The 23,668-nt window shown below is 43.7% G+C and overlaps 1 protein-coding gene and 1 non-coding gene across 2 annotated transcripts; both read right to left on the bottom strand.

The window, feature by feature from the left end:
* Positions 1 to 338: 338 nt before the first annotated feature.
* Positions 339 to 1,012, bottom strand: LOC124987541 (NADH dehydrogenase [ubiquinone] 1 beta subcomplex subunit 5, mitochondrial-like). The gene is made up of 2 exons (XM_047556822.1): positions 894 to 1,012; positions 339 to 738 (listed from the first exon to the last, which is right to left on the bottom strand). The coding sequence occupies exons 1-2, from the start codon at positions 1,010 to 1,012 to the stop codon at positions 486 to 488; spliced, it is 372 nt and encodes a 123-aa protein (XP_047412778.1). The 3' UTR covers positions 339 to 485.
* Positions 1,013 to 19,511: 18,499 nt separating this feature from the next.
* Trnat-ugu (transfer RNA threonine (anticodon UGU)) lies at positions 19,512 to 19,585 on the bottom strand. The gene has a single exon. It is a non-coding gene; the product is annotated as a tRNA-Thr (tRNA).
* Between the last annotated feature and the right edge of the window lie 4,083 nt (positions 19,586 to 23,668).

The following is a 23,668-nucleotide window of genomic DNA, read 5'->3' as shown; positions in this document are numbered from 1 at the left end:
GAAGAACTGGTTCTTAGTATCTGTGGCTGCTGGAGTAAGTTGCCCCCAGAGGCAGCGGCTACCCCAACCCTGGGCCCCTGGGATAGGGACTAGGTGGTCGTGCAGTGGACATTCAGGTCTCCCAACATTAAAAAAAAAAAAAAAAAAAAATATATATATATATATATATATATATATATATATATCCTAAAATATTTTGCCATCCTGAGCGTTTGTAATTCCCTGGTTTTTCTCAAATAAAGTCCTAAGTTTATTTTGATTGGTTGCAAACAGGCAGAACAACTTCCCCCCGCCCTCTGTTCTGCAGAGTTCTTTTCTTCTATTTTATTTTTTTTTTCAATGGAAGAAGCTCTTTTATTCATTACAGAGCAAAAATACACACTATATTTACTCATTTATATTCCACTTGGGAGAATATGCTTTGTATTTAAAGAAATAAATGATTAGTTGTCAAGAGTTGCTTTTGGAGAATAATCAATAAGCGCCTAGTCAACAGTTGGATATTGATACCAGGGTCCATCACCTCTCGCACGCATTAGTCTTCGAACTTCCAGCTCCTTTAACCGTAATTCAGCCTTTTTGGATTCAATCTGAAGAACAGCCATTGTTTTTTCATAATTCTTTTCAGGGCACTCAAAGAAAGTACGAGCAATCCATCTTGATATAGGATGCTTGTAATATTCCCAATGTTCTGGAATATAGCCTTCTGGAATTTCTGCTAATTCAGCTACACCAATAAATACATTCACCAGAGTTATGCCAATTGCTACTGGAAGCCCAGTCAACAAAATGTAGAATTTCAATAAATTCAAAAACGCTTGTCATAGTATGAAGAACGTTTGATGATGAACAATCTTTTCCCATGGCCTGTACTGTGTCGCACAGGAGCGATGGTCTTCGGGAAAACACGGGTGAGGAAGCCTCCGAATCCGAGCGGAGTGCCAGCGCAGCGGCCAGACAGAACTGTCACTGCAGTGACCGAAGCCTGCTGCAATAAACTCATGGCTGCCATGGCTACGACGGCTTTTCTTCCATTTTAAATCCTCTTTCCTCGGGCTTTCCTTTTCTGGGCCCCTCAGGGCTGTGTTATGTTCTGTTGGCAAATCACTAATCCTACTGGGCTCTCCCACTTGACGCTGCCCCTTGGCCAATTGCGAGAACAACCAGGTAGTAATTTCTGCAGCTTCGATGAACCTAGGTTTCCTCAGTTCTCTTTTCCACCCCTTGCGACCTCCTTAACACAGCCAGAGGGTTGTGGGAGGCCACAGCCAAGTGTGGAGATAAAAACCTGATAAACAGAGACTGATAAAGCATCCGAAGTTTCATTCATGGACACGCACGGCAAAATGGTGTCGAGAAAAGGGGTGTAGAGTCGACCTTCGGTCTCTATTCCTTAGCCAGATACGGACTCATGGTGGAATTCCAAAGATGTTATTTCACCTCACTGGGCCTCCATTTTTCTTCCTATAAAGTAGAGATGATGACTAATAGGGTTAGCATCGTAGCTACATAAGGATATCAACACACTACAAAAGCTCCCAAGCACTATTCTAATATGAAATGTTTTGTTATAATTCAATGACACATCATGTCTTCTAAAGACCTGCAAAATAGGGCTCCTGAGTCTCCAAGCTCACCAGGCGCCGCTCTCCAGCTAGTAGTTGACTCATTTTTGAATCGCACAAGCTCTTTCATGGCCCCAGACCACCTTCCTCTCCAGGAGTCATTTTCCCGCCAGCATTTACCAAACTCAGATGCATCTTTCGCTTCAGTGCTCATTTTAAACCCTGCCTTTTGCAATGGTCTGGATGTTGTGTTCCCCCAAGTTCACATGCTGGAAATTAATAGCCAGGGTGACAACACTAAGGGGCAGGACCCTGGGGGACTGATGAAGTCATAAGGGGTTCACCCACTAGGATGGGATCAAGAGTACTGAGAAAAGGAGTCCAAGTGGCCATCCCGAACCCTCTGCCCCACAAGTTTGCAGCAAGAAGTCGCCATCTTGAAAGCAGAGGGAAAGCCCTCACCAACCACTGGCACCTTGATCTTGGATTCTGCAGCCTCCAGGCTGTAATAAATTTCTCACATCTATAAATTTTTCAGTGGAAGGCTTTATGTCATAGCAGCCTGAACAGGCTAAGACACCATCCAAGAGAAGCTTTTTTTACTTCCGCATCCTATCTGGTATGGATGACTCCCCACCAGCTATTCTGGCTCCCAGTTATACATGATTTATTTATAGCCCTTATTATGTCTTCCATTCACTCTAGTCACCTGCCTGTCTGCCTCGCCAGATCAAGGACCCTGTGTCCCCCACACACACCCACTGCCCAGCACAGTGCATATGGCCCATGACAGTGGGTCAATAAATAATTGTTGAGCACATGAATAGATCAATTTGTGACAACAGACAACAGAAAATAAGACAAAGACCCAAAAACTAAAAGCGGGGGAGGGAGGCTAAGGAATTTAAGACGTATACACTTAATAAAATGCTCTAGAGCTACTCAAAATTAGCATGGAGAACACTATGTAGTAACATAAGAAAGTATTTAGGATATATTATTAGGTCAGGAAATGCTATTTACACTTGGATTACAACTATGTAAAACTACAGTGCCAGGTGGCTAGAAATTTCAAGTAAACAAAGAAATTTGGACACACTCAAGTGATTTGCTAGGGCGGTACAACTGTGAATGTTTTGGTTTTTTTTCTCTTTTATTTCTGCTTCTGTTGTCAAGATGCCATTTCCAACAGTTTATTTGTTTTTCACTCAAGTAGGCATGCTGTTGGACTACCCAGAAAGGGTGTCAAACCGTATCAGTCAGGGCTCTCCAGAGAGACAGAACCAGAAGGATATCGTTAGAAAGAGAGAGGGTGAGATGAGAGGGGAGTATCTGGGGGAGGTTGAGAAGTCCCGCCCAGGCCATCTGCAAGCCAGAGGCCCTCGGATGCCAGCACATGGCTCAATCCAAGCCCAAAGCCCCCTAACCAAGGAAGTCGAGGATGAAATCTCAGTCCAAGGCCAAGCTCTGAGAGCCTGGGCAGTCACTGGGGTGAGTCCTAGAGTCCAAAGAATAAAGAGCTTGGAGTACTGTTGTCCAAGGCAGAGAAGAAGTGTGTCCCAGCTCCAGAGTTGTAAAGGAAATCCTTTTCTATTTGGCTACGGTTTACAAAAGTGTTCCCAAAAGCCTATGTGTTAAAGGTTTGGTGCCCCATCTGGGTGCAATTGTGGGGTGGTGGACCTCTAGAAGGTGAAGCCATTAGGAAAAAGATAGGTCATTGGGGGTATGTCGTTGAAAGAGATACTGGAACCCTGGCCCCTTACACTCTCTCTACATATATTTCTCTCTCCCTCTCTCTCTTCTCTGCTTCATAGCTGCAATGAGATAAACAGGCCTTCTCCCCCATGCCCGCCCACCATGATGGTGTATCTATCATACCACCACAGGCCCAAAGCAACAGGGTCAAGCAACCATGGACTGAAACACTAAAACCATGAACTAAAATAAACCTTTCCTTTATTAACTCGATGATCTCAGGTATTGTGTCACAGTACCACGAAGCTAACACACCTATCTTTTGTTGGATCTGAGCCCCTCGTCAATCATATGGTGCCCACATGGGGGTGGATCTTTCCTACTCGGTCACTAACTCACAAGCTAAAGTCCTCTGGAGTCATCCTCAGACACATCCAGAAATCATGCTTTTCCAGTTCTCTGGGTATTTCTCGATTCACTCTAATTGACACCTAAATTTAACCATCCTGCAAACATTTGTTCAGAGCTGTACGTAGAACAAACCTCTTTTATACACCTTTCTAGAGCCAGCTGGGACATGTTACAGGCATGCCAGAAGTTGCAGCATCCTCTGAGCCCCTGGAATGTGGCTTTGTGGTTGTGCATGGGACCCTACCTGAAGTGCCAGGAGGGAAGTCATTCCCATGGGGGATGTCCAGAGTGGTGGGTGACCTATTCAGAAGGTGAATGACTATTGGTGGCCAAAAACACCACTGGTATCCACCACTCTGGTCAAGATTTCTCTATGACAAGTCATATGAAGAAACAACTTTTCTGTTTTTAAGGCCATTTCCCATCCAATCCTCAAAACTCCCCTGCGTAAGGTCGTTGGTTATCATGCACATATTACAGAACACAAAACTGACACTTGGAGAGGTTGTCATCTTCCTTCTTCCCTTGCAGGCTGGTGATCCATCAGGGAAGGCAGTGATACCGATGACAAAAATTATGTTTCCTGGGAAGAAAACTGCCCCATACGCTTCCTTAGCCAGGTTATTAGAGACGGATTCCTGTGGCAGCAATGTGCTGGCCAAACTCCAAAGGCACCGAGCTGCCTCCCTTGAGGGCAGTAGGATGGTTTGACAGTTCTCACGCATCTCCCTGCGATGACAGAAGACAGATGAAGAATGCCTGCATGGAAATCCTCAGGATCTTACCACGCTCCTGGCTGCTAGCCTGTACAAATATCTCACCTGGCCAGAAAAGCATCCTACAGCACCATGATGTGGGTAAATCATTTGAATACCTCGATATTTTCACAGATATTAGCATGGAAGTTATGAACAAAGCCTTAGAATATGGCCTTCGTTATCAGACAGGACATGACTTTGAATTCTCTTTCTAGCTACGTGAGCCTAAGTAGGTTCAGGCCTTTTTTCCCCCTTGTTACTAGGGATTGAATCCAGGGCACTGTACCACTGAGCTGCACCCCTAGCCCTTTTTATTATTTTTTATTTTGAGACAGAGTCTTGCTAAATTCTTGGCCTTGCTAAGTTGCAGAGGCTGGCTTTGAACTTGCAATACTCCCACCTCTTAACTTGCTGGGATTATATGCATGCACCACCACAGCCAGCTGGTTCATGCTTCTTGAACCTCAGTTTCCTCATCTTTGAGTTGTAGCTAATAGCACCTATTGCAGAGGTCCTAGTAAGGATTAAAGATGATTATACCTTTAAAATCTAATATGTGTTAAATTTCCCCTAGATGTCTCAAATGTTTTTCATACTTTTGATTTGTTCAAATCAGAATTAAAGAAAAATCTACACACACATGCACACAAAAAAAGATGATTATACCTGTCACACTCTTTGCAACATGCTTGGCACAGAGAATATATATATTCAGTAGGTGTTAGCTAATAATAGTAGTAGAGCTGCTGCTAAAAAATAACTTGAAAACTCCTTCCAAATGATCACAACACTAGACACTCTGTGGCTCAGTGATCTTGTTCCAAGAGCTTTGCCCACCAAGAGTTGGGAGTTGAACAGTTGGTATGACGAAGTTCAGGATGAAGCTGGCCCGTTCCTGGTGGGAATCCTGCCAGTGTCCATGGTCTTTCATTGAGAGTTAGATCTCATGGATGGGGGAAAAGAGAAAATTTCAGAGGACCCATAAGGAGATACATGATGGATTAGGAGAGAGCACGTGGCAAACATTTCCAGGAAGAACACACTTACAAAACTCTTTGGAAGGTTTCTGAAAAGAGGAGGGGTTGACCTTGAAGTACAGGTAAGATCTGGAGGGGAGAAGATGGAAAGGCAGAGCCAGGTAGTCACAAGGAGCAAAGTGCTGGGAGGTTCGTGCCAGAGTGCGTCTCTAGGCCTCTTCCATCATCCTCTGCCCTTCCCGAAATAACTCAGCCCTCTGGCTAAGTTATCAGGGTGTTCCACCTCCGTTCTGCTTGCAGGGTTTCCCCAGCCAGCTAATTAAATGCAGCACATTTAATTGAATCACAGCGAAGCCCAGCGCTGATGTCTGTGCACCCGGAGGGGGAAAGGTGGAGTGTGGTGGAAACCGAGCATCTCTCTCTGGTGCCAGTGAGAACTCTGTAGATATTCTCAGACCTCAGCAGAAAAAGCATGATATTCAAGTCAGTATCATGTAGAGATTAGAGTAATCTCCCCGACAAGAGAAGAGACGATCTCCTTTTTATACGACAACAGTTCAGTAAATTTTGTTTAGCTTGCGTAGGATACAGTTAATTACAGTAATTTATCAAAGTGGCATAAGGTGGTATTCACACACACAAAGAGTATTTTCCCACAGTTGAAAATTCCTAGTTTTATATAAGCTGAAGCTAGTGCTAATTGAATTTTCACTTGGGTAGATAAAATCTTTAACAACTTCAGAATAACTAAATGCTCTCTGCTCGACGATGTGGATCGGGGTGATTTACAACACCTATCACACAATCATGCTAATTTTGCTTTCGTATGATTAATTAAAACAATATGTTCATCCTTCCTAAAGTGGAATTAGGGCACCCGCGGAGTTGGCTTTTATTACAAACTTCCCTGTCCAGCAGTAAAAGCAATTTCTACACATGGTCTTCAAGAAAGTGGTAAGGACATGGGCCCCTGAGGGACAAACTTGTCAAGTTCAACTCTGCTCTTTGGAGGAGAGTAGAGGTGAGTCTGAGAGGCAGATAGAGGTATCTAGGACTTCAGAGCTGAAAAATCCTTAGAGGCAATCTCATCCTCAATCCTTAATCCTCAATCCTTAGAGGAAATTTCCCATTTCTCAGATGAGAAGACCAAGGCTTGTGGAAGTCAACAAGTTGCCCCTAACTTACATGGCCCCGTTATTGGCAAATTTTATATCATATTCAGCTACCCTGACACTTAACCCAAACTTACCTGTAAATCAGTTTTCTCATCTGTAGACTGGGAACATTAGAATCCACTTCAAACTAGAGACTATATCATGCTTAGTGAAATAGGCCAGTCCCAAAAAACCAAAGGCTGAATGTTCTCTCTGACATGCGGATACGGACTCACAATAGTGGGGTGCGGGGAGACAGTAGAATGAATCGGATGTAATTTTCCTTTGTTCATATATGAACACACGACCAGTGTAACTCTACATCATGTACAACCATGGGAATGGGAAGTTATACTCCATGTATGTATGATATGTCAAAAGACATTCTACTGCCATGTATAACTAAAAAGAACAAACAACAGTTTTTTTTTAATTTAAATTAAAAAAAAATAGCATCCATCTCAAAGAGGCTCGGTAACTGCTAGCTGGACTGGGAGTAGTAAACGTGGCTTTCAGACGGCAGGAACTTACAAGCACTGAATCTCTCTCTAGCGCACTCCCCACCCCCACCCCGCTATAGAAATGGGATGATAATGTTTGATCGGTCAAGCTTCCAAAATAAGAGGACTGCGAGAAAGTCCCGCCAGAAAGCTTCATAGAGTGTTAGCTTCAAGAAGACGACTGTAAACAGTGACCATAGAAGCAGAGCCTCCTCTTCTCAAATACAAAGGGCTCTCCAAGTTGCTGAGTATGTTTTCTGAGGACTTCCCATGAGCTGGACCCTACGCTAATGGACTGAAGCTCAGGGAGGTTAAACATCTTGCCCAAGACCAGCCAACTCGTAGGGCAGAGCCTGGCTTTTGTACCCAGGTCCTTCTGATTACAAAGCTGTGAAACTGGACTCAAATAGAAGTTGGAATCTCAAGAGCCTGTGGGAGCTGGACCAAAGAATTAAATAATGTGTGTGAGCTGGGTGAGGGTAAGGACCGTAAGTAGTGCGGTGGAGCGGGGTGCGGTGAGGTGCGCGCCCCATCTAAATCCAAAAGAACATTCGAAGCCATGATCTGCTCTTCCACTGGACCACAAGCAGCCCACAGGTCACCAGGTGGCCATCTCAGTGTGGCACGAGAGTCTTCTCTCTCAAAACATTATGGAAAGAGAAGCACTTGATGGGAAACTCTGGAGAAAACTCCCCAACTGAAATGGCAGGGCCCGGAAGCTCCTGTGGGCTGAAGGGGTAAGGCTGAGTCAGGTGTTGGGGGCCTAGACACCCCAGAATTTGGGTGAAGTGTGGGAAAATAAGGCGGTGCTCTTGCACAGGGACAGCAATTTACTTGAAGTAAGTGGATCTGAAGTTCCAAGGACCCCAAGTCCTCCAGAGCATCTCAACACGGAGAAAAGAGCCCAAGACTGGAAGAGGAGGGGGACTATAATCTGCCTGTAGTGATTGTCACCACCTGATGACTGCCATTTGACTGATGGCTCAGGACTGGCGTACGTTAAGAGCATCATGTGAAGCAGCTATTATAATGCCACCCTTGTCTTAGAAAAGTCACATTTAAAGAGCTTCTCTCTGAGCAAGTTGCCCGTGATCACACCACTGATAAGAGTCAGGACAGATTGCCAAGCCTGGGACTTGGGCAGATCTCAGGGCTTCAAATGCCTGAGAAGCTATGAATTCCCTTTTATCCTCAGCTGTAATGGCTTCCTAATGGGGTGACACCTCCAGCACCTTCCAGCCTCCTTAGGCAAAGCAGGGAAGGTTCACTGTCTTTGGCCACTGAGCAGCTGTCCGCATGCACCCAGGATGTCCCTTTCCAGCGTTTGGAATCCTGTTCTCATTGCCCAGCCTCACTGGCTGCTTGATGGTTGAGACTTCATAACCACTTCATAACACAGCAACAGCCAGGAGGTCCGTTCAGGTGCCCCCAAATCCATGGCCAGGGGAGAGCCTGAGACAGCCTTCAACTCCTTGTCATTCATTTAAACATCAAATATCAGATTCAAATTCTTAGTTAGAGACAGAAGAGACCTCAACCACCTCCACTCTGCAGATGGGAAGGCTGAGATCCAGAGGGAAAGTTCCATCTACTACGCACCTCTGATGTGCCAGACTTGAGGAGGCTGTGTCCTCAGGTGATCACATTTCATTCAACGGCAGAAAAAGCATGTGACTTGCCAAGGTCGCTGCTGCTAAGTGCTGGTCTAGGCTCACTGAGGACCCCTCTGTTCACATGCAAACACCAGCTTTCCCAAAGGGTCTCTTCTAGCACTGACCAGGCGCAAGATCACTGTCCAACGTGATCCAAGTGTTTTCCATGCACTAATTTATTGTTGACTTCTAACAACTTTCTTGGGGAGCAGGGAGGTATTACAGTCACCCTCACTGGCCAGAGGAGAAAATGGAGGAACAGAGGCAGAGTCAACTGCCAGGACTCCACGACCAAGAGAGCCAGAGGCAGGCAGTCTGTGTCCAGAGTCCACAGCCATCCATTCTGCACTCCACAGTCTCAATATGCTGTCTCGCCTTAAATTTCTGTTGGCTCCACAAGGACACTGGACTTTAAAGAGGCCATTCTGTCTGTGCAAGCGCAAAGTAAACTCAGTTAGAAGACACCAGGAACAGTGTCCTCAGCCTTCAACCTGGTCATGCAAAGGCTTCCATGGACCTTCAGGAGCTCTGGCGTCCCCCCAGGGGGTCACTGGCTCTGGCTCCACAGACACTGTCAGCATCATGGCCACTGTGCTTGCTGCCTGAGCCCTGGTACTGCCAGCACCTGAGTGGCAGCCTCCCCTCTGCTTCCTGCTCCGATGACGTTGCAGGCAGCCACGTTCGTCCACTGCAAGAGTCTGCAACCCCTCAGCACCTGGCATGCCCTTGCCCTGGTGGCCAGCTCACCAGAGAGGCGGGCGGGTTCCTCCACGCTGGCCTGATATTCAGGAGAGAAAGTGACAATATAAACCATACATGGCAACATGGGATGACATAGCAGACAGAATCCTGGGCAGGAAGATATTAATTCATCCATTAAACATTCTCATTATCACGACGTCTCACCTTTCCAAACTCAGCTACTTCTTACTTCTAAGCAAAGATCCTAGAACTATGCCAAATAACCATACGTTTCTTTTAAATTCTTTAAAAATTAAAAATATTTCATAAGGATTTGTATTTTCCTTCTGCAAAGCAGAGGAATTGTGTTCACTTCTACAAAACAGTCACGATTTATTTTGTCACTCCTTGAAGATAATTTCAGATAGAAAAAAAAGGAGGCGAAAACATTTTCTACAAACTTTGACGTTTGTTAGACTTGTGCCCGTGTGGACAGATGGGCTTGGGACCAGACTGGGTCTTATTCTTTCCTGTCTCCCACTGAGCATGACTTGAGTAAGTTACCCACCTTGACCCAGTCTTACTATCTTCCTCTGTAAAGCAGGGCTGATGCTAATAACTATACCAATGAGGTGGGATTGCAATAAGGATTAAACAAGATTTGCACATGAAGTTTTCTGTTTTTGTTTTGGTTATTGGCATGTTCTTATTTACTTGTGTCACCAAACAAAATACTTGTATTAATGAGAGTTCTTACTGTTGGAAGAGACTGAAGCTAGCTGAAACACAAAGGAAGAAAGGACATTATTAACTTATATACCTGGAGGTGCACAGGTGATACTAGCCTCAGGCCCATCTGGATCCAAGGACTCAAACTGCATTAGCATCTGTCACTGTTCAGTCCAGATTTCATCTCAGCTATGGTCTGTGAGTTGTCCTGTCTCAGGCTTCTTGGGGACATTGTTTCTGGAGTCACTTCCTCTATACCTTGAGACACAGGGAGCAAGATCAAACTCCCACCTCTACCTTCAACTCAGAAAATTTCCAGAGAAATCACATGCCTTTTCCAGTAGCCAGGGAAGTGGGGACTGTATTTGGTGACCACACTGGGACCACATGGAATAGGAGACAAGTCTTCTAAAGAAAGAGGGGAAGGACAGAGCAAGGGATGCCCTTCCACAACAATAGATGTCCACAGCACTGTTACTAAGGTTAACAAGTGCATCACAAGTGCCTCTAGAGAGGACATGCTGTACCCATCTGTGATATTTGATATACATACACATTGTTCAGTGAACGATAGAGATGAGTCATGTTACAAGTCGCACATACTTTGCACGTACAGAGCTTTATGTTTTCTGCAAACAGAGCTTTATGTTTTCATCTATCCTCCAAAATGCTCAGCACAAAACAGATACCCTGAAGAATATTTGTAAAGTGACCAATAACTTAGATCTGGAATACAATTACGTTACTATATTAGTCAGGATAAATTAGATTATAGTTCAATTTTTTAAAAAACCCCAAATCTTAATGACCTAGCACAAGTTGACTTCTCATTTGCATGGTCTACTATGAGTGCAGGTAACCCTCTCCAGGTCCACTATCTTCCAGGAGATGCTCAGAGACCCAGGGAAATTGAGGTTCTGTGGTCCCACAGGGGACAATCTGTAACACAGGGTCTCCCCAGGCAGTGTGCAGGAGGGTCAAGGTGAGTCAAGACTGGCAATTAAGTCTTCTAGTCCAAAAGTGACCCACATCATTCTCTTCACAAGCCATTGGGTAGGACCGGTCACCAGCCCCAGCTTACTGCAAAGAATTGGGGAGTGTGATCTTCCCATAGGCCTGGGGAGAACCAGATATGTGTGAATGTTAGCATCTCCTGCTGGTATCAATTAAAATATAGCTATATCCTATATAAATTATACTCTCACTCTTAAATGTTAACAAAGATCCAATGAAGAGAAGAGCCTAAAACTTGTTAATTTGGCTTGACGGGCCTAATGCTGTCCTTGAGCACCATCCCCAGATAGAATCATAAACATTTCTGACAAAACCCTTATTATAGCCTAGGAGAGGTTAATTCCATTTGAAAGTTCAAAGTTTATTTATTTGGCACCATGCACTATTAGACAGAAATGACCTTCGAAATCCAATTGAGTATACCATCTTACTAGAAGGCAAGTGATAGTTCTCTGCAAAAGTCTTTTTTTAAAAATATGTCTATTCTTTGACCCTGTAATTCTGGTTCTGTGATTTAACCTGAGGAAAAGGGGAAGGATGTACACACAGATGCAGCTGTAAGGATGTCTCTGCACCTGTTTGTAACAGGAAAAAGTAAGAATTAACCTGCCTGCCAGCAGGAGTGTATTGGCTAAATAAATTAAAGAGTATCCTCACACTGGAATAACATGCAGCCATTCATAATCACGCTGTGAAGGCACATTTATTAATGTGAAAAGAGGTTTGTGGTGCATTACGTGGGGAAAGCAGGCTATAAAATGACGTGCACACCACACAAGCTTGGGAAAGATGCTAGAAGGGAATACAAAAAGGAATCAATAATGTTTGCTCCTGTGTGGGTGGGATTATTGTCGTTTTTATTTTTTCCCTTTTGCTACACTATTATTTTTTGCCATTATGAGAACTGCTGTAAAAATAAGAGAAACAAGGTAGTTTGAATTACAAATAAATAATCTCCTCGGGCCTCTCACACACCCGGTGCTCATAATGGGGCTTTTATCTTGGAAGCTGACTGCTGGCGATTAGGTTCTGTTTAAGTCTGTACTGATCGCAGTCAGCACGGAGGGCAATAAGAGCAGAGCGTTTGTGGGCTCAGAGAGGGCTCCCTAATTTATAAGCCCTTTCGAATTCACAAGCCCTCTCTCGACCCTGCAACTGTATGGAAGGCAGTTCAGTCCTTGCTACTAGTACTGTGCACCTAAGGCTCAGAACCACTAAGGGAAAGAGATTAGCCCGAGGACAGAGACTATGCAAGGATCCAGGATTCCTCCAGTCCTCTGCTCCGCCCCACTCCAGGGAGCCCCACTGTGGTCCAGGCACTGCTTCTTCACATAGGAAATAAAGTGCCCCCTGGAGCCGCTGGTGTCCAGTCCTGCTCAAACCCTTACTGGAGAGCTGTGGCCCTCCTCCCCCAATGAGCCTTGCTGTGCCATTGGTGGAGTGCAGGTAAGAAAGTCAGCACTCAATAGATATTTGTTGCGCTGTCCTCAAAATTAACACTTGTCAACACATGGAGCTAATAATAAGCGTGGCCTTTCTCCTTTAGGAAACAAGGAGATATTTGAAAGTCCTAAGTGGTAGATGATGCGATCAGAGCTAAGTTCAGGAAGAAAATTCTTCTGGAAAAGCCTCGGTTGGAGGGCTGGTGAAAGACCCTCCGTCCCCCTGTCCAAGGAAAATCACGCGAACACTGGCTGCAAAAGCAAGAGGCTATTTATTAGGTACACAGGCGCCTGCAGGTGCGCAGCAAAACCTCAGCCGGAGCTTCGGTGAAGTGGCACACCGGGCTTTGGGGTACAGGGTTTTTATAGGGTGAAGGGGCAGGTTTCGCGCGGGGTAAGTAACAGGTTTCTTATTGGCCATCTAAGGGTAAGGTTATTTTTTTTTTTCATGGTTCCTGCTTATCAATGTAACTGTGCTGCTAACTGTCTCAAGGACAAACAGGACTGCTGGGCCCCTGTGCTTAAGAGGGATATTTGTCTGAGGAATGTGCGGTAGCCTGGAAACCTTATCCGCCAAGGACGGGAGTGGGGCTCAGCCTCGACTCAGGGTTTGAGGCATGGAGCTGGGGCCTTTCATTCCCCCCTTTTCTTTATCATGGATAGAATCTTATATCCATTTGTCCATCCTGCCTCGGTTATCAGTTTGCTTAATCATTTGGTACTGTTGAGTAAGGACCATAGTTTGGATTGTTTAAAGGGAATAATACAGACTTCTCCCAGCAGGGAGAAGGGGGCCATGGCTGATATTCCAAAAGTCCCAAGAAGTGAGCGCACCCTACATCCCCTATAGGTCAAAGTTTCCTTTGTTCTTCAGTTCTCTCCCCCCTTTAGCTATAGGAACTCCCAACTGCTTTAAGGAAAAGGGGGCGTCGGTCATTCTGGCTGCTTCGAAGCTGAAAGGGGGCAGTGAGGGGCAAGCAGTTTGGAGTTTCTTTTTTTAAAAAAATCGGGTCAATCGAGGGGTCCAAGGTAGAAGTCTGGTTGGGGAAGAGCAGGTTGTAAAGTCATCTGGGGGTGGGTGCTTCTATGATAGAAGAACAAGAAGACATGAGTACTGAAATGAAATTAGTACAAAGTAAATGTTGCAGCATCTGGAGCATGCCACTGAGTATCATGAAAATGACAGAAGTCAATCTCTCACCAGGAGGTGGAAGAACTGAGAAATTGTTCCCATAACTAGACCTAGCAAAGGCTGGAAAGGACAAGGCCTTTATTTGGGAACTTTAACATTGTCCAGGTTATCAGGAATGTAAACACAACATGTAACTTTTAACGTCATAGATATCCCCAAAAATATAGTTAAGCTACTTAATGTCATCTGATTTTTGTAAAATATCCCTTTATTGGTATTACCTGTGTTTAGTAGAGAGCTCTATACTTCTGTTACTTAGGGCTAGGTAATCATACGAGCAAACATAGATCAAGTTTACCTGTATAGCTTAGGAAGGTCTGTAGGCCTTAAACTGACTAAAAACTTCTGACTCTGGCAGTTTCTCTTGATAGTTATCAGGCACATTTGCTGAAGAATCTTTCTTTCATTTGTAGCTTCCAGTTTTTATTCTAGTGGATTAACACAAGTGTACATCTTAAGTTACATTTAACTGTTATTTCTCTTAAATGCCCAAGAATGGTTATATTTTGGTTTTAACTGTTTTGCTGGGTGTCCAAGACCAAGCTGGTCAAATTGACCTGGTTCCTGTCTTATTAAAGAGTCAGCTGAGTTTCCACAGGGGCCACTCATAGAGAACTTAAGAGCAACTTCTTAGCTCCATTAGTGCCATTGGTTAGGCAGGGTCTTGTCGATGAGGTGGCTTTCCTTGAAAGCATTAGGGGTGTCTCCTTTTTTTCCATGACCCTCCTCTGCAGCAGATGCACTGAGCGATTTTCATCCTCTAGTCTCAACAATCTCCTTGATCAGGAGGTTGTGTGACACAGAGTTGCAAAGCTCCTTAGAGAAGTTCTCTTGTTCATGGGTTCAGGCTGACTGAGGACAAAAGATCCAAATACTGGCCTATCTTGCCTTCTGTATTTAATTTCAATCTCTAAGTTTGATCTTAATCATCCAGCAAGCCAGTTTCACCAGTCATAAAGTAAGAGTACTGGGCTTTAACTTTAATGTCCATAACTTTACAGTTATTTACCCTTTTATCTAACTGGAGTCTGTATTAGTACTGGAAGTTACTACTATCTGTTCTGGTATTTGTTACCACTATCTGTTAGGTGATGGCTTATTATTACAAGTTACCTAGGTTGCGTGTTCTTGAAGCTACGTCTGCAAAACATTAACAGGTAACAGTTTTACAAAGTGAAATTAGCAAGAGTAAAAATATATTCTGCTTGTATAATAGCTATCTTGAATTTTGACTGAGAACCACATTATATTTCCTATTTGAGATCATAGTAATTTTACAACAAAAAAACCAATCTTTTGATTATAACTTTAAATAAGCTGAAGTCTGACTTATCTTGGAGTCACTCTAACATGCAGTAAGGGGGGAGGCAGAGCCTTATCTCAGGTAAGGCGTGACTCTTTACAGATTTTAAGTGTTCTAATCCTACAACTAATTTTTGCCCCTTTTGCCATGACCAGCATGACCAAATTTTCAAGTTCAGTGAGGGTCAAAGGAGTATTAGAAAATAAAGGTTTATAAACACAGATTTTGAAGATTAAGCTGAGATCAGATGGAGCTCTGTTCTCTGATGGAAATGCACATCTAAAGAGTTATGTTAGCAACATTTATACATGTCTTATTATTAAGTTAAAGACTATGTAAGCATTATTCTTTGTTTTCAGGAGAGTTACAGAGACTAGACCATCTACATAACTTTTACAGTCATGAAGTCAGGGACCCCACACTCAGTCATTGTTGTCCCATTTTTGCTATAATGCATTATACTCTTTCTTAAATGTCAATTTAAGAAGTTTACATATATTGATTTCTGAGTCCATATGAACATTAGTTAACACAGTCTAACATTATATCCAAAACAGGAATCAATCAAAGAAAGGCTGAGAGAGTTTTTAACTTTTCTTTTGTGTAGCAAAATGCTTTTACCTTCTACAATATGAACCTTTAAACAAATCAGGCTCTAACTTTTATAAATACATTTATATTTGAAGTTCTTTATCTCAGTGTAAAAAGTAACAAATTTTACACGTACCCCATTGATAGCAGGTCCTATAATAGAACATTAAATGATAGAAATAAATCCCCAATTAAAATTTACTCTTTATAAGTTTAAGATTACCATTACAGACAAGTTTAATCTGGAGAATAGCAGCTTGATAAATTCCCTGCTTTAAAAACTTGTATACCTGGAAAATATGAACACATTTAATATACAACTAGAAACCATTTCACAATTACCTTGACACTTTTTTTCTTACCAAATTTAGTTTTTTTTTTTTTTAAGAAAAATGTAGACTCTGTAACACAGTACAATACTTTAACAGTTGTTTAACCATAATTGTATACACCCCAATTTTTAAGACTAATTGTTCTAAAGAATAAAACTTAATAGACACAAAGTTAAGAGTAAATTAGTGTTTCTAAGAAATCCTTGCCATTTTACCATGTAGATTAAACTTTGGTTTATATCAACACATTAGTATTTCACCTTAGGAAAAACCTTTAATAGCTTTAGCTGTCTCACATACACACAACCAACTTAGTTACACACAGACTTGTTGAAACTTGCCCTTTACTTACACACAGACTTTCTTAGCACTTACTTAGACCCTCATGTATTCCATCACACAGGCACTTTCTTACCCAGAAACATTTTCTTTTTCTTTTTATTAAATATATTTTCAAACCCAGAACCTTTTATTCTTTCTTTCCTACCTGTTGACCCCTTTCTGTTCACATTCTGAAACAACTCTAACTGAAACACAGTGAAAGGGGAGATGGTAGCTCTAAATCCAAGTCTAAGAGCTCCTTGGAGCTTTGCAGAACTGGAGGGGGAGCAGGGGGAAGTGGTAAGGGAGCAGATGGAACACTCACTCTCCGAGTTGAGGTTTTATCTGTTAGAACATAACTCTTAATAACCTTGTTTTTAGTAATGACACAAAGCAATTTTAAACTCTTTTTAATTTACCAACCTATGAAAACACCAATAATGTTTAAGTACGATACTCCATGGGATTTGGGGGGTTAAGAGTACTTGATGTTATTTAACAATGAGCATTTTAATTTTGCAAATTAATCAGATGTCACCAACAAACACATTTGAGTAATCCCATACATGTTAACTCTAATTCACTTATTCTGTAAAAACCAAGAAAGCAGGCAAGTGTCCTGAACAGTATTTGCTGTCTCTTTCCTGTTGAAGAAAAGTCCTAGGAACAATTGATACTAGACATTTTATTAACATTAATATTTTATTTGCTTGACCACCTAGAGACTTGTGAGTTATTTTCAAAGACATTTTACTTTCATTAGTTTACCCAATTTGAATTGAACCTTTAAATCACGTGAATTAAAAGTATTTGGATCCATTTTCAAATTTTAATTTTAGGAGCGCTCAGTTTTGATAAGACCTTGTAACTTTATCTCCATTGCAATGTAACAGATGTTCAAAAACTCTAGTTGAATAAAAAATAGAACTGATCAAAAAAAATCATTAACCTAGGTATGCAAGATCAAAATTATAAGCTCAAAAATACAGCATTAAAGAAAAACAAAACAAACAAAGAATCCTAGAAAATAAGTTAGTTCTGGGTACCAGCCCAGAAGTTTAAAACAGACACTTTTTTTTTTCTTTTCTTCAGGTTACCCGCCCCTTCCCGCTGAGACTGCTGCAGCTTACATTCCAATGCACGTTTTGGCAAGGCCAGGCAGAGGGGAGGGAGGATTACCCAGGACTTTTTAACCCTTTTTCTTCCTGGTTGAGAAATCAGGTTAGGTTTGAATGCAGAAGATCACAAAACATCATTTCTCACTACTTTTGAGGAATGGAGCTGCTAAGCTCTCTGCCTAGGGGGATTGGAGTAAACAAATCTCTCAGGAACAAGGAGAAGGACTGTAAAGTACCCTGCAATGAGTATCCCTAAGCCTAAGATCGGATTAACACAATGAAGAATTTAATAGAAGGCAAGAGTAAAGACCATATAGTACAATACACAAACAGACAGACACGTAGCACGCTAAATCAAAAATTGGCTAGCTGGTACTTTGTCAATAAAAACAAACAATTTCCAATTATATCAAAGAGTTGCCCAGGCGCAACACAATGCCCAAATGGGACCAAGAGTTAACCAGAAGCGACAAGTCGCCAGAATGCAGCACAAAAGCTGCTCAGATGTGAGAGTCACTCAAATGCGACAGAGTCGCAAAGACCTTTCTTTGGGCCAGCCTACGTTGAAGGTTGGCCATTTAGAGTGCAGAGGGTTACTCACTTCTTCTTTTTGACCTCGACCGACAGGTTGCCGGCACAGTTCCGGACGTCTTGCCAATGGTCGAGGGTGAGACTCAGGGGGGTTACCATGGATTGCCCCATTTCAGTCTTGCTGGTAAAAAAAGGAATTTAAGAAACAAGCACAGGACACAAGAAAACACAGACCAGACAACAGATTACAAGCGCTGCGCGTCTTGGTCGGAGAGTGCAAGCCCCTCCGGCCAAAAACAAGTCCCGACGAATCGGGCACCAAGCAAGTCCCGACGAATCGAGCACCAAACAAGTCCCGACGAATCGAGCACCAAACAAGTCCCGACGAATCGGGCACCAAGTCCCGACGAATCGGGCACCAAGCAAGTCCCGACGAATCGGGCACCAAAACCCCTAGGACGTCTCCCAGGGTGGCAGGGGAGAAGTCTGAGCTTCTCAGGCTGCCCAAAGTACAAAGTGACCACGAGTGATCGTACAAACGCTGCACTCAAGTGACGTAGAAACAAACATGAAACACGAAACAAACACGACAACGAGCTGGCCAGTTTACCTCCCAGTAGTTCTTCCAGAAGTTCCTCGGGCAGGGATTCGGGGCAGCAGATCTCGGTGGAACCTCCAAATGAAAGACCCTCCGTCCCCCTGTCCAAGGAAAATCACGCGAACACTGGCTGCAAAAGCAAGAGGCTATTTATTAGGTACACAGGCGCCTGCGGGTGCGCAGCAAAACCTCAGCCGGAGCTTCGGTGAAGTGGCACACCGGGCTTTGGGGTACAGGGTTTTTATAGGGTGAAGGGGCAGGTTTCGCGCGGGGTAAGTAACAGGTTTCTTATTGGCCATCTAAGGGTAAGGTTATTTTTTTTTTTCATGGTTCCTGCTTATCAATGTAACTGTGCTGCTAACTGTCTCAAGGACAAACAGGACTGCTGGGCCCCTGTGCTTACCAAGGTTGTTAAGAGATATTTGTCCGAGGAATGTGCAGTTGCCTGGAGACCTTATCCGTCAAGGACGAGAGCAGGGCCTAGCCCCGACTCAGCTCCTGAATAGTTCACCCCTTCCCTCCTCCCTTCTTCCTCTAGGACCGTCCAGTTCTGGCCGGACCCAATGAAAATCAAATAGATTGACCGGACCCAACCAGGGGAGGTTTAGCTGTTCGAATGTTAGCCAATTAGAAGAATACTGTAAAACTGCTTGCTTTTCCTTATAAAAACCCTGCTGACGAGGGCTCGGGGCCTCTCTCCTAGCGTCGTTGATTAAGGACGCAGAGGACCGAGTTCGAACTCGCTAATAAATGACTCTTTGCTGCTTGCATTGATCGTGGTCTCTGGTGGTCCTTGTGGGGTCTCAAGCCTTTGGGCACAACACTGGGGTGGTGGCTCAATGGTAGAGCGCTGGCCTTACACGCATGGGACATTGGGTTTGAGCCTCGGCACCACATGAATAAATAAAATAAAGGTATTGTGTCCATCTACAACTAAAATTTTTATTTGGGGGGTGCTGGGGATCGAACCCAGGGCCTTGTGCTTACAAGGCAAGCACTCTACCGACTGAGCTATCTCCCCAGCCCCTAAAATTTTTTTTTAAAAAAGACTTTGTGGAGGTTAACAAGACTGAATGAGGCAGGAAGATGAAGGAGTTATTGTAATCATCCAGGCAGGAGAAAATAATGCCTAAATAAGCAGAAGCTCCCGACTACAGAGAATATCAACATCATCATCATCTTGATAACAGTCATGGATCACTGAGAAATGCTTCATCAATTCATTTCATGGTTTCGTGAACATCAGAGTGTACTCTCACAAACTAAGATGGCTATGATGTCACTAGGTGATATCATCTGAGGACCACCATTGCATATGTGGCCCATGATGAAATAAAGCATCCAAATGATAATAAGTGCTCAATAAATGGTAGCTACTGCTAATGCCAGTGATACGATGCCAGTGATTTTCATAATGACCCCAGTCAATGTTTAAACCAATCCTACAAGGTGGGCACTATCATGTCCATTTCAGAGGTTAAGAAAGTAGGTCACTTGCCCAAGTTCACACATCCAGTATGTGGCAGTGATTCCAGCTCAGGCCCATGTAACTTCAAAGCTCATCCTCTGGGCTACCATGCTCATGGTCAGTGAAAGAAAGTGGCAGATGGCCAGATGACAGTGACAATGGGGGAGATAAAGAATTCAGTCACAGAAATATGGATACCAAGGAATATCCAAACGGACACAGCCAGTAGACATGGAGAAAGGTGGTGTTGAGGGTGAATCTTCGGAAGCCATCAGTGAGTAGTGAAATTAAATCCAAGAGAGCGAACAAGTTCAGGTAGAAAAGGAGCAGAGTGGACAACCTTGGATGGAACTCTGGGGAACCTCAGAGTTTAGATCAGGAAAGCATCTCCAGAAAAAAAACAAAATACAATCAAGGCGGGAGGAGAATTAGGAATGAGTGGCACCAATGACAAGCTCCAAAAAGCAGAGGGTAGACTCAATAGTACCAAATGCTACATGTTTGGTAACAGTATTACAGGTCAATAGTTTCAAGTCCTACCTTCCCGCCAGGCACAGTGCTTTGAGAACATCAGCTCCTTTAATCCCACAACAACCTCATGAGGTAGACACTATTACAATCCCTGCTTTACAGAGAAGATGAGCCGGCCGTAGGTACCACGGCTATCAGAAGTAGAGGAAGGCAGACTTGCTCCAGGCCTCATGGCCTCTGCCCTGTACTGCCCTCCCCAGAAATGTGTAATGCTTTTTGAGAATTCAACACATGCCAAATGTCATTCTAAAGACCAATGCACAGAAACCTCAGTAAGTAGGTACCTTTACTACTCCCATTGCACAGATGGGGAAACTGAGTCACAGAGCAATTTGCCCAGGATTGCACAGCTTTTAGAGCCATGAAGGTGTAGTTGCCTCTGTCCTGGAGGAAATTAAGGAATCGTCAGTCAGCATTTGGTGGATAGATGAAGGAGGTCCAATCAAAACCTAATCCACTCAGGAATCCAAATCGAAATGAAAGGTAGGAATAAAAATTCAGAGTTCAGTGGAGACGAGAGAAATATGGAACACTGGTGTTGGAAGAGGCAGGTCACCAGAAGCCAGTACATGGTAGGACCGCATACTCTGGTCCTTGTGCTGGTGTGAGATCATGGGATCCATTCTATCCAATGAGTTGTGCAAGGACAAGACATATGTGACTTCTAGACCAGCTGACCACAGTAGGAAAGCCTCAGTGCCTCTTCCCTTCTGCCACAGCAACCTGTAGCAATGGAACTGGGACAGCTGCATCGACCTGAGTCCCAGAGCAAGGGGACATGGGATGAACCCTACTGACCCCAGTAGACATGCAGCATGAATGAGAAGTAAACCTTGGGGACAGAAGTCACTGTCATGACTATGCTTCCTGGTACAACACCTGACACATTATCTGGATGGGGACACAGAGGACACAAAAGCAAAAAGAATTGCCCATTGTCACAGAGTTGGCTACTTAGAGGCACCAAGGGGCAAGCATCCAAGTCTCTGGCATCCCACCAGTTACGCGTTCCCGTGACAGCCTGCTGAGCACCCACACGTCTTGCAGCTCACTGCCTCTTCTGACCTGCAGCTTCTTCTGCTTCTGCAAATTAATGCAAAGGCTGAATTCAACCAATCATTGCCTAATTTTTACAAGTGCTTCCTAATGCAATGCACCCAAACTGAGTTTTCTCCAGAGGCCCAGGGAGAGGCAGGGGGGTTCTGGAAGGATGCAAAAGGGAAATCTTGCTCTGTTATTTATAGAATCAGGGCTAATTTAATTAAGTTTTGACAGAAAGTGCTCAATTTCATAGACAGTTGCCACCCGCTTCTCCTGCCGCCTGGATCTCCTGACTCTGCTCCACCTCCCTTTTTGATATATGAGGCTATAAAACAGGGAGTGAACAAGTCACCTTCGAAGAGGCCTTTTGTCATTGCAATAACTAGGAGTAATTTATGGGCCCCCAGAATTGTGGGTTCTCTGTCTCTTACTTTGCAAGACAATGAAATCACCATCCAGATGCTGGCAGTCAACCAGAAGGTCAAAGTGACTCTGAAAGGTATCAGTCTTCTGGACTCTAGGGTAAGGCAACACCAGTGTCCATGCTCAGTGATGTGGGTATCAGCAAAAGCTTTAGACTGAGGCTATCATTTGTGTATTTTGGATTTAATTCCTCTTAGGGGTATCCTGGGTCATCTCCCCTGTCCAGACTACTGCCCAATTTTCTCCCATCTTCCAAGGCTCAATTTAACTCCTGACTCTTCTACAAGTCCTCCCCGACTACTCTGGCCTACGATATGGACTGCATGTGCTGACTTTTTATAATTCTTTTGGTATTTCTCTCATTCTGTCTTGGCACTTAACCTTCACATTTGCATGTCTAAACTCTGTAGATAAGGTTTTTGTAGAAATAGGTTTCATCTCATGTGCCAACTCTCCATTAGTTGTGGCTGTCTACAGTGCTACAGTGAGAATTCTGTGGCCATGTCTGGGTTCAATGATGCAGTGATAGATTAGCAAGGTCTGCAATGAGCATGGCAGAGATAGGTCCACAATCTACATTTACTTATATTCCCATGAACATTCCCAAGACAGAGTGCATGCTCAAAAATTATTTGATGAGTAAATATATCTCCTTATAAAAATGACCTAATAGCATTAATCATATGTATTCTAATTATAATTCTTTTTTCAAATAGCCCTTAACAAACTTATGTATAGGACTGATTCCCATCAGATATTTTTCAAAGCTGAGTTTTATAAAAGGGATGAGTTTTGTCAACCAGCCCTCTAATGTACCTGAATTTTAAAATACTGATATCAATGGAGACCTTCCCAAGACTTCTCAGCAGGACTTCTCAAATCTTTTAGTCGCTAATGCATATGCTCAATTCTGCAGAGGACCAGGACATGAAATAATGTCTATCTATTCACCCCCAAAATCCCTTTGTCAGGAAGCATCTGCGTTCTACAGAACTTTGGGGAAATGTTTGCTTGAGCTTTTCGAACACCAAATTTGAGGTTACCACAGAGTAGTAACCTCTGGAACCCAAGAGGCTGGACTCTGGGATCTGAGTAAGCTCCAGCACTTACTGGCTGTGTGGTCTGGCAGAGGTCACCAAAGCTCCAGTCCCACTCTAACCTGCAACATGCAGACTCTAATGGAGCCGCTCAGAGCGTCGTGAGGACTGGATGAGCCAAGGCAGGAAGAGAGCCTAGCTTGTAGGAAGCACCCAGTAAAAGTTAGCTGATTCTCTTGCCAATGAGGAAGAAGCCCAGAGTGATATAGAAAAATAAACCAGAATGCTAAAGGCTGGACTCCCTGGGAGGCAGATTCAGAGATGGAGGCTAGCAGGTAGGAGGTTGTTGAGGATTAATCCTGGGCTCAACACCTGTGGAGGAAAGGAACAGAAGAGAGAGAAAGTGGACCTGTGACAAGCCCAAGGACAGTCAACTCCCAAAATATCTAGAGCCAGACCGATCCTTCTGATTGTCCCGGTCAAGACAATCGGTCCAGGGCTTTGGAATTTCACATGGATCAGGAAAGGCCCGTCTTGGTCAAGCTGCTCTCTGAAACTCGGGCAGCACCTCCAAGAGCCGCCAGCACTCCCAGCAACCTGGAAA

The sequence above is a fragment of the Sciurus carolinensis genome, chromosome 6 (assembly GCF_902686445.1).
Source record: "Sciurus carolinensis chromosome 6, mSciCar1.2, whole genome shotgun sequence".
In the NCBI taxonomy this organism is placed as follows: domain Eukaryota; kingdom Metazoa; phylum Chordata; class Mammalia; order Rodentia; family Sciuridae; genus Sciurus; species Sciurus carolinensis.
Note: the sequence above shows the minus strand (reverse complement) of the source record. Positions and strands in the feature narration are given on the sequence as shown.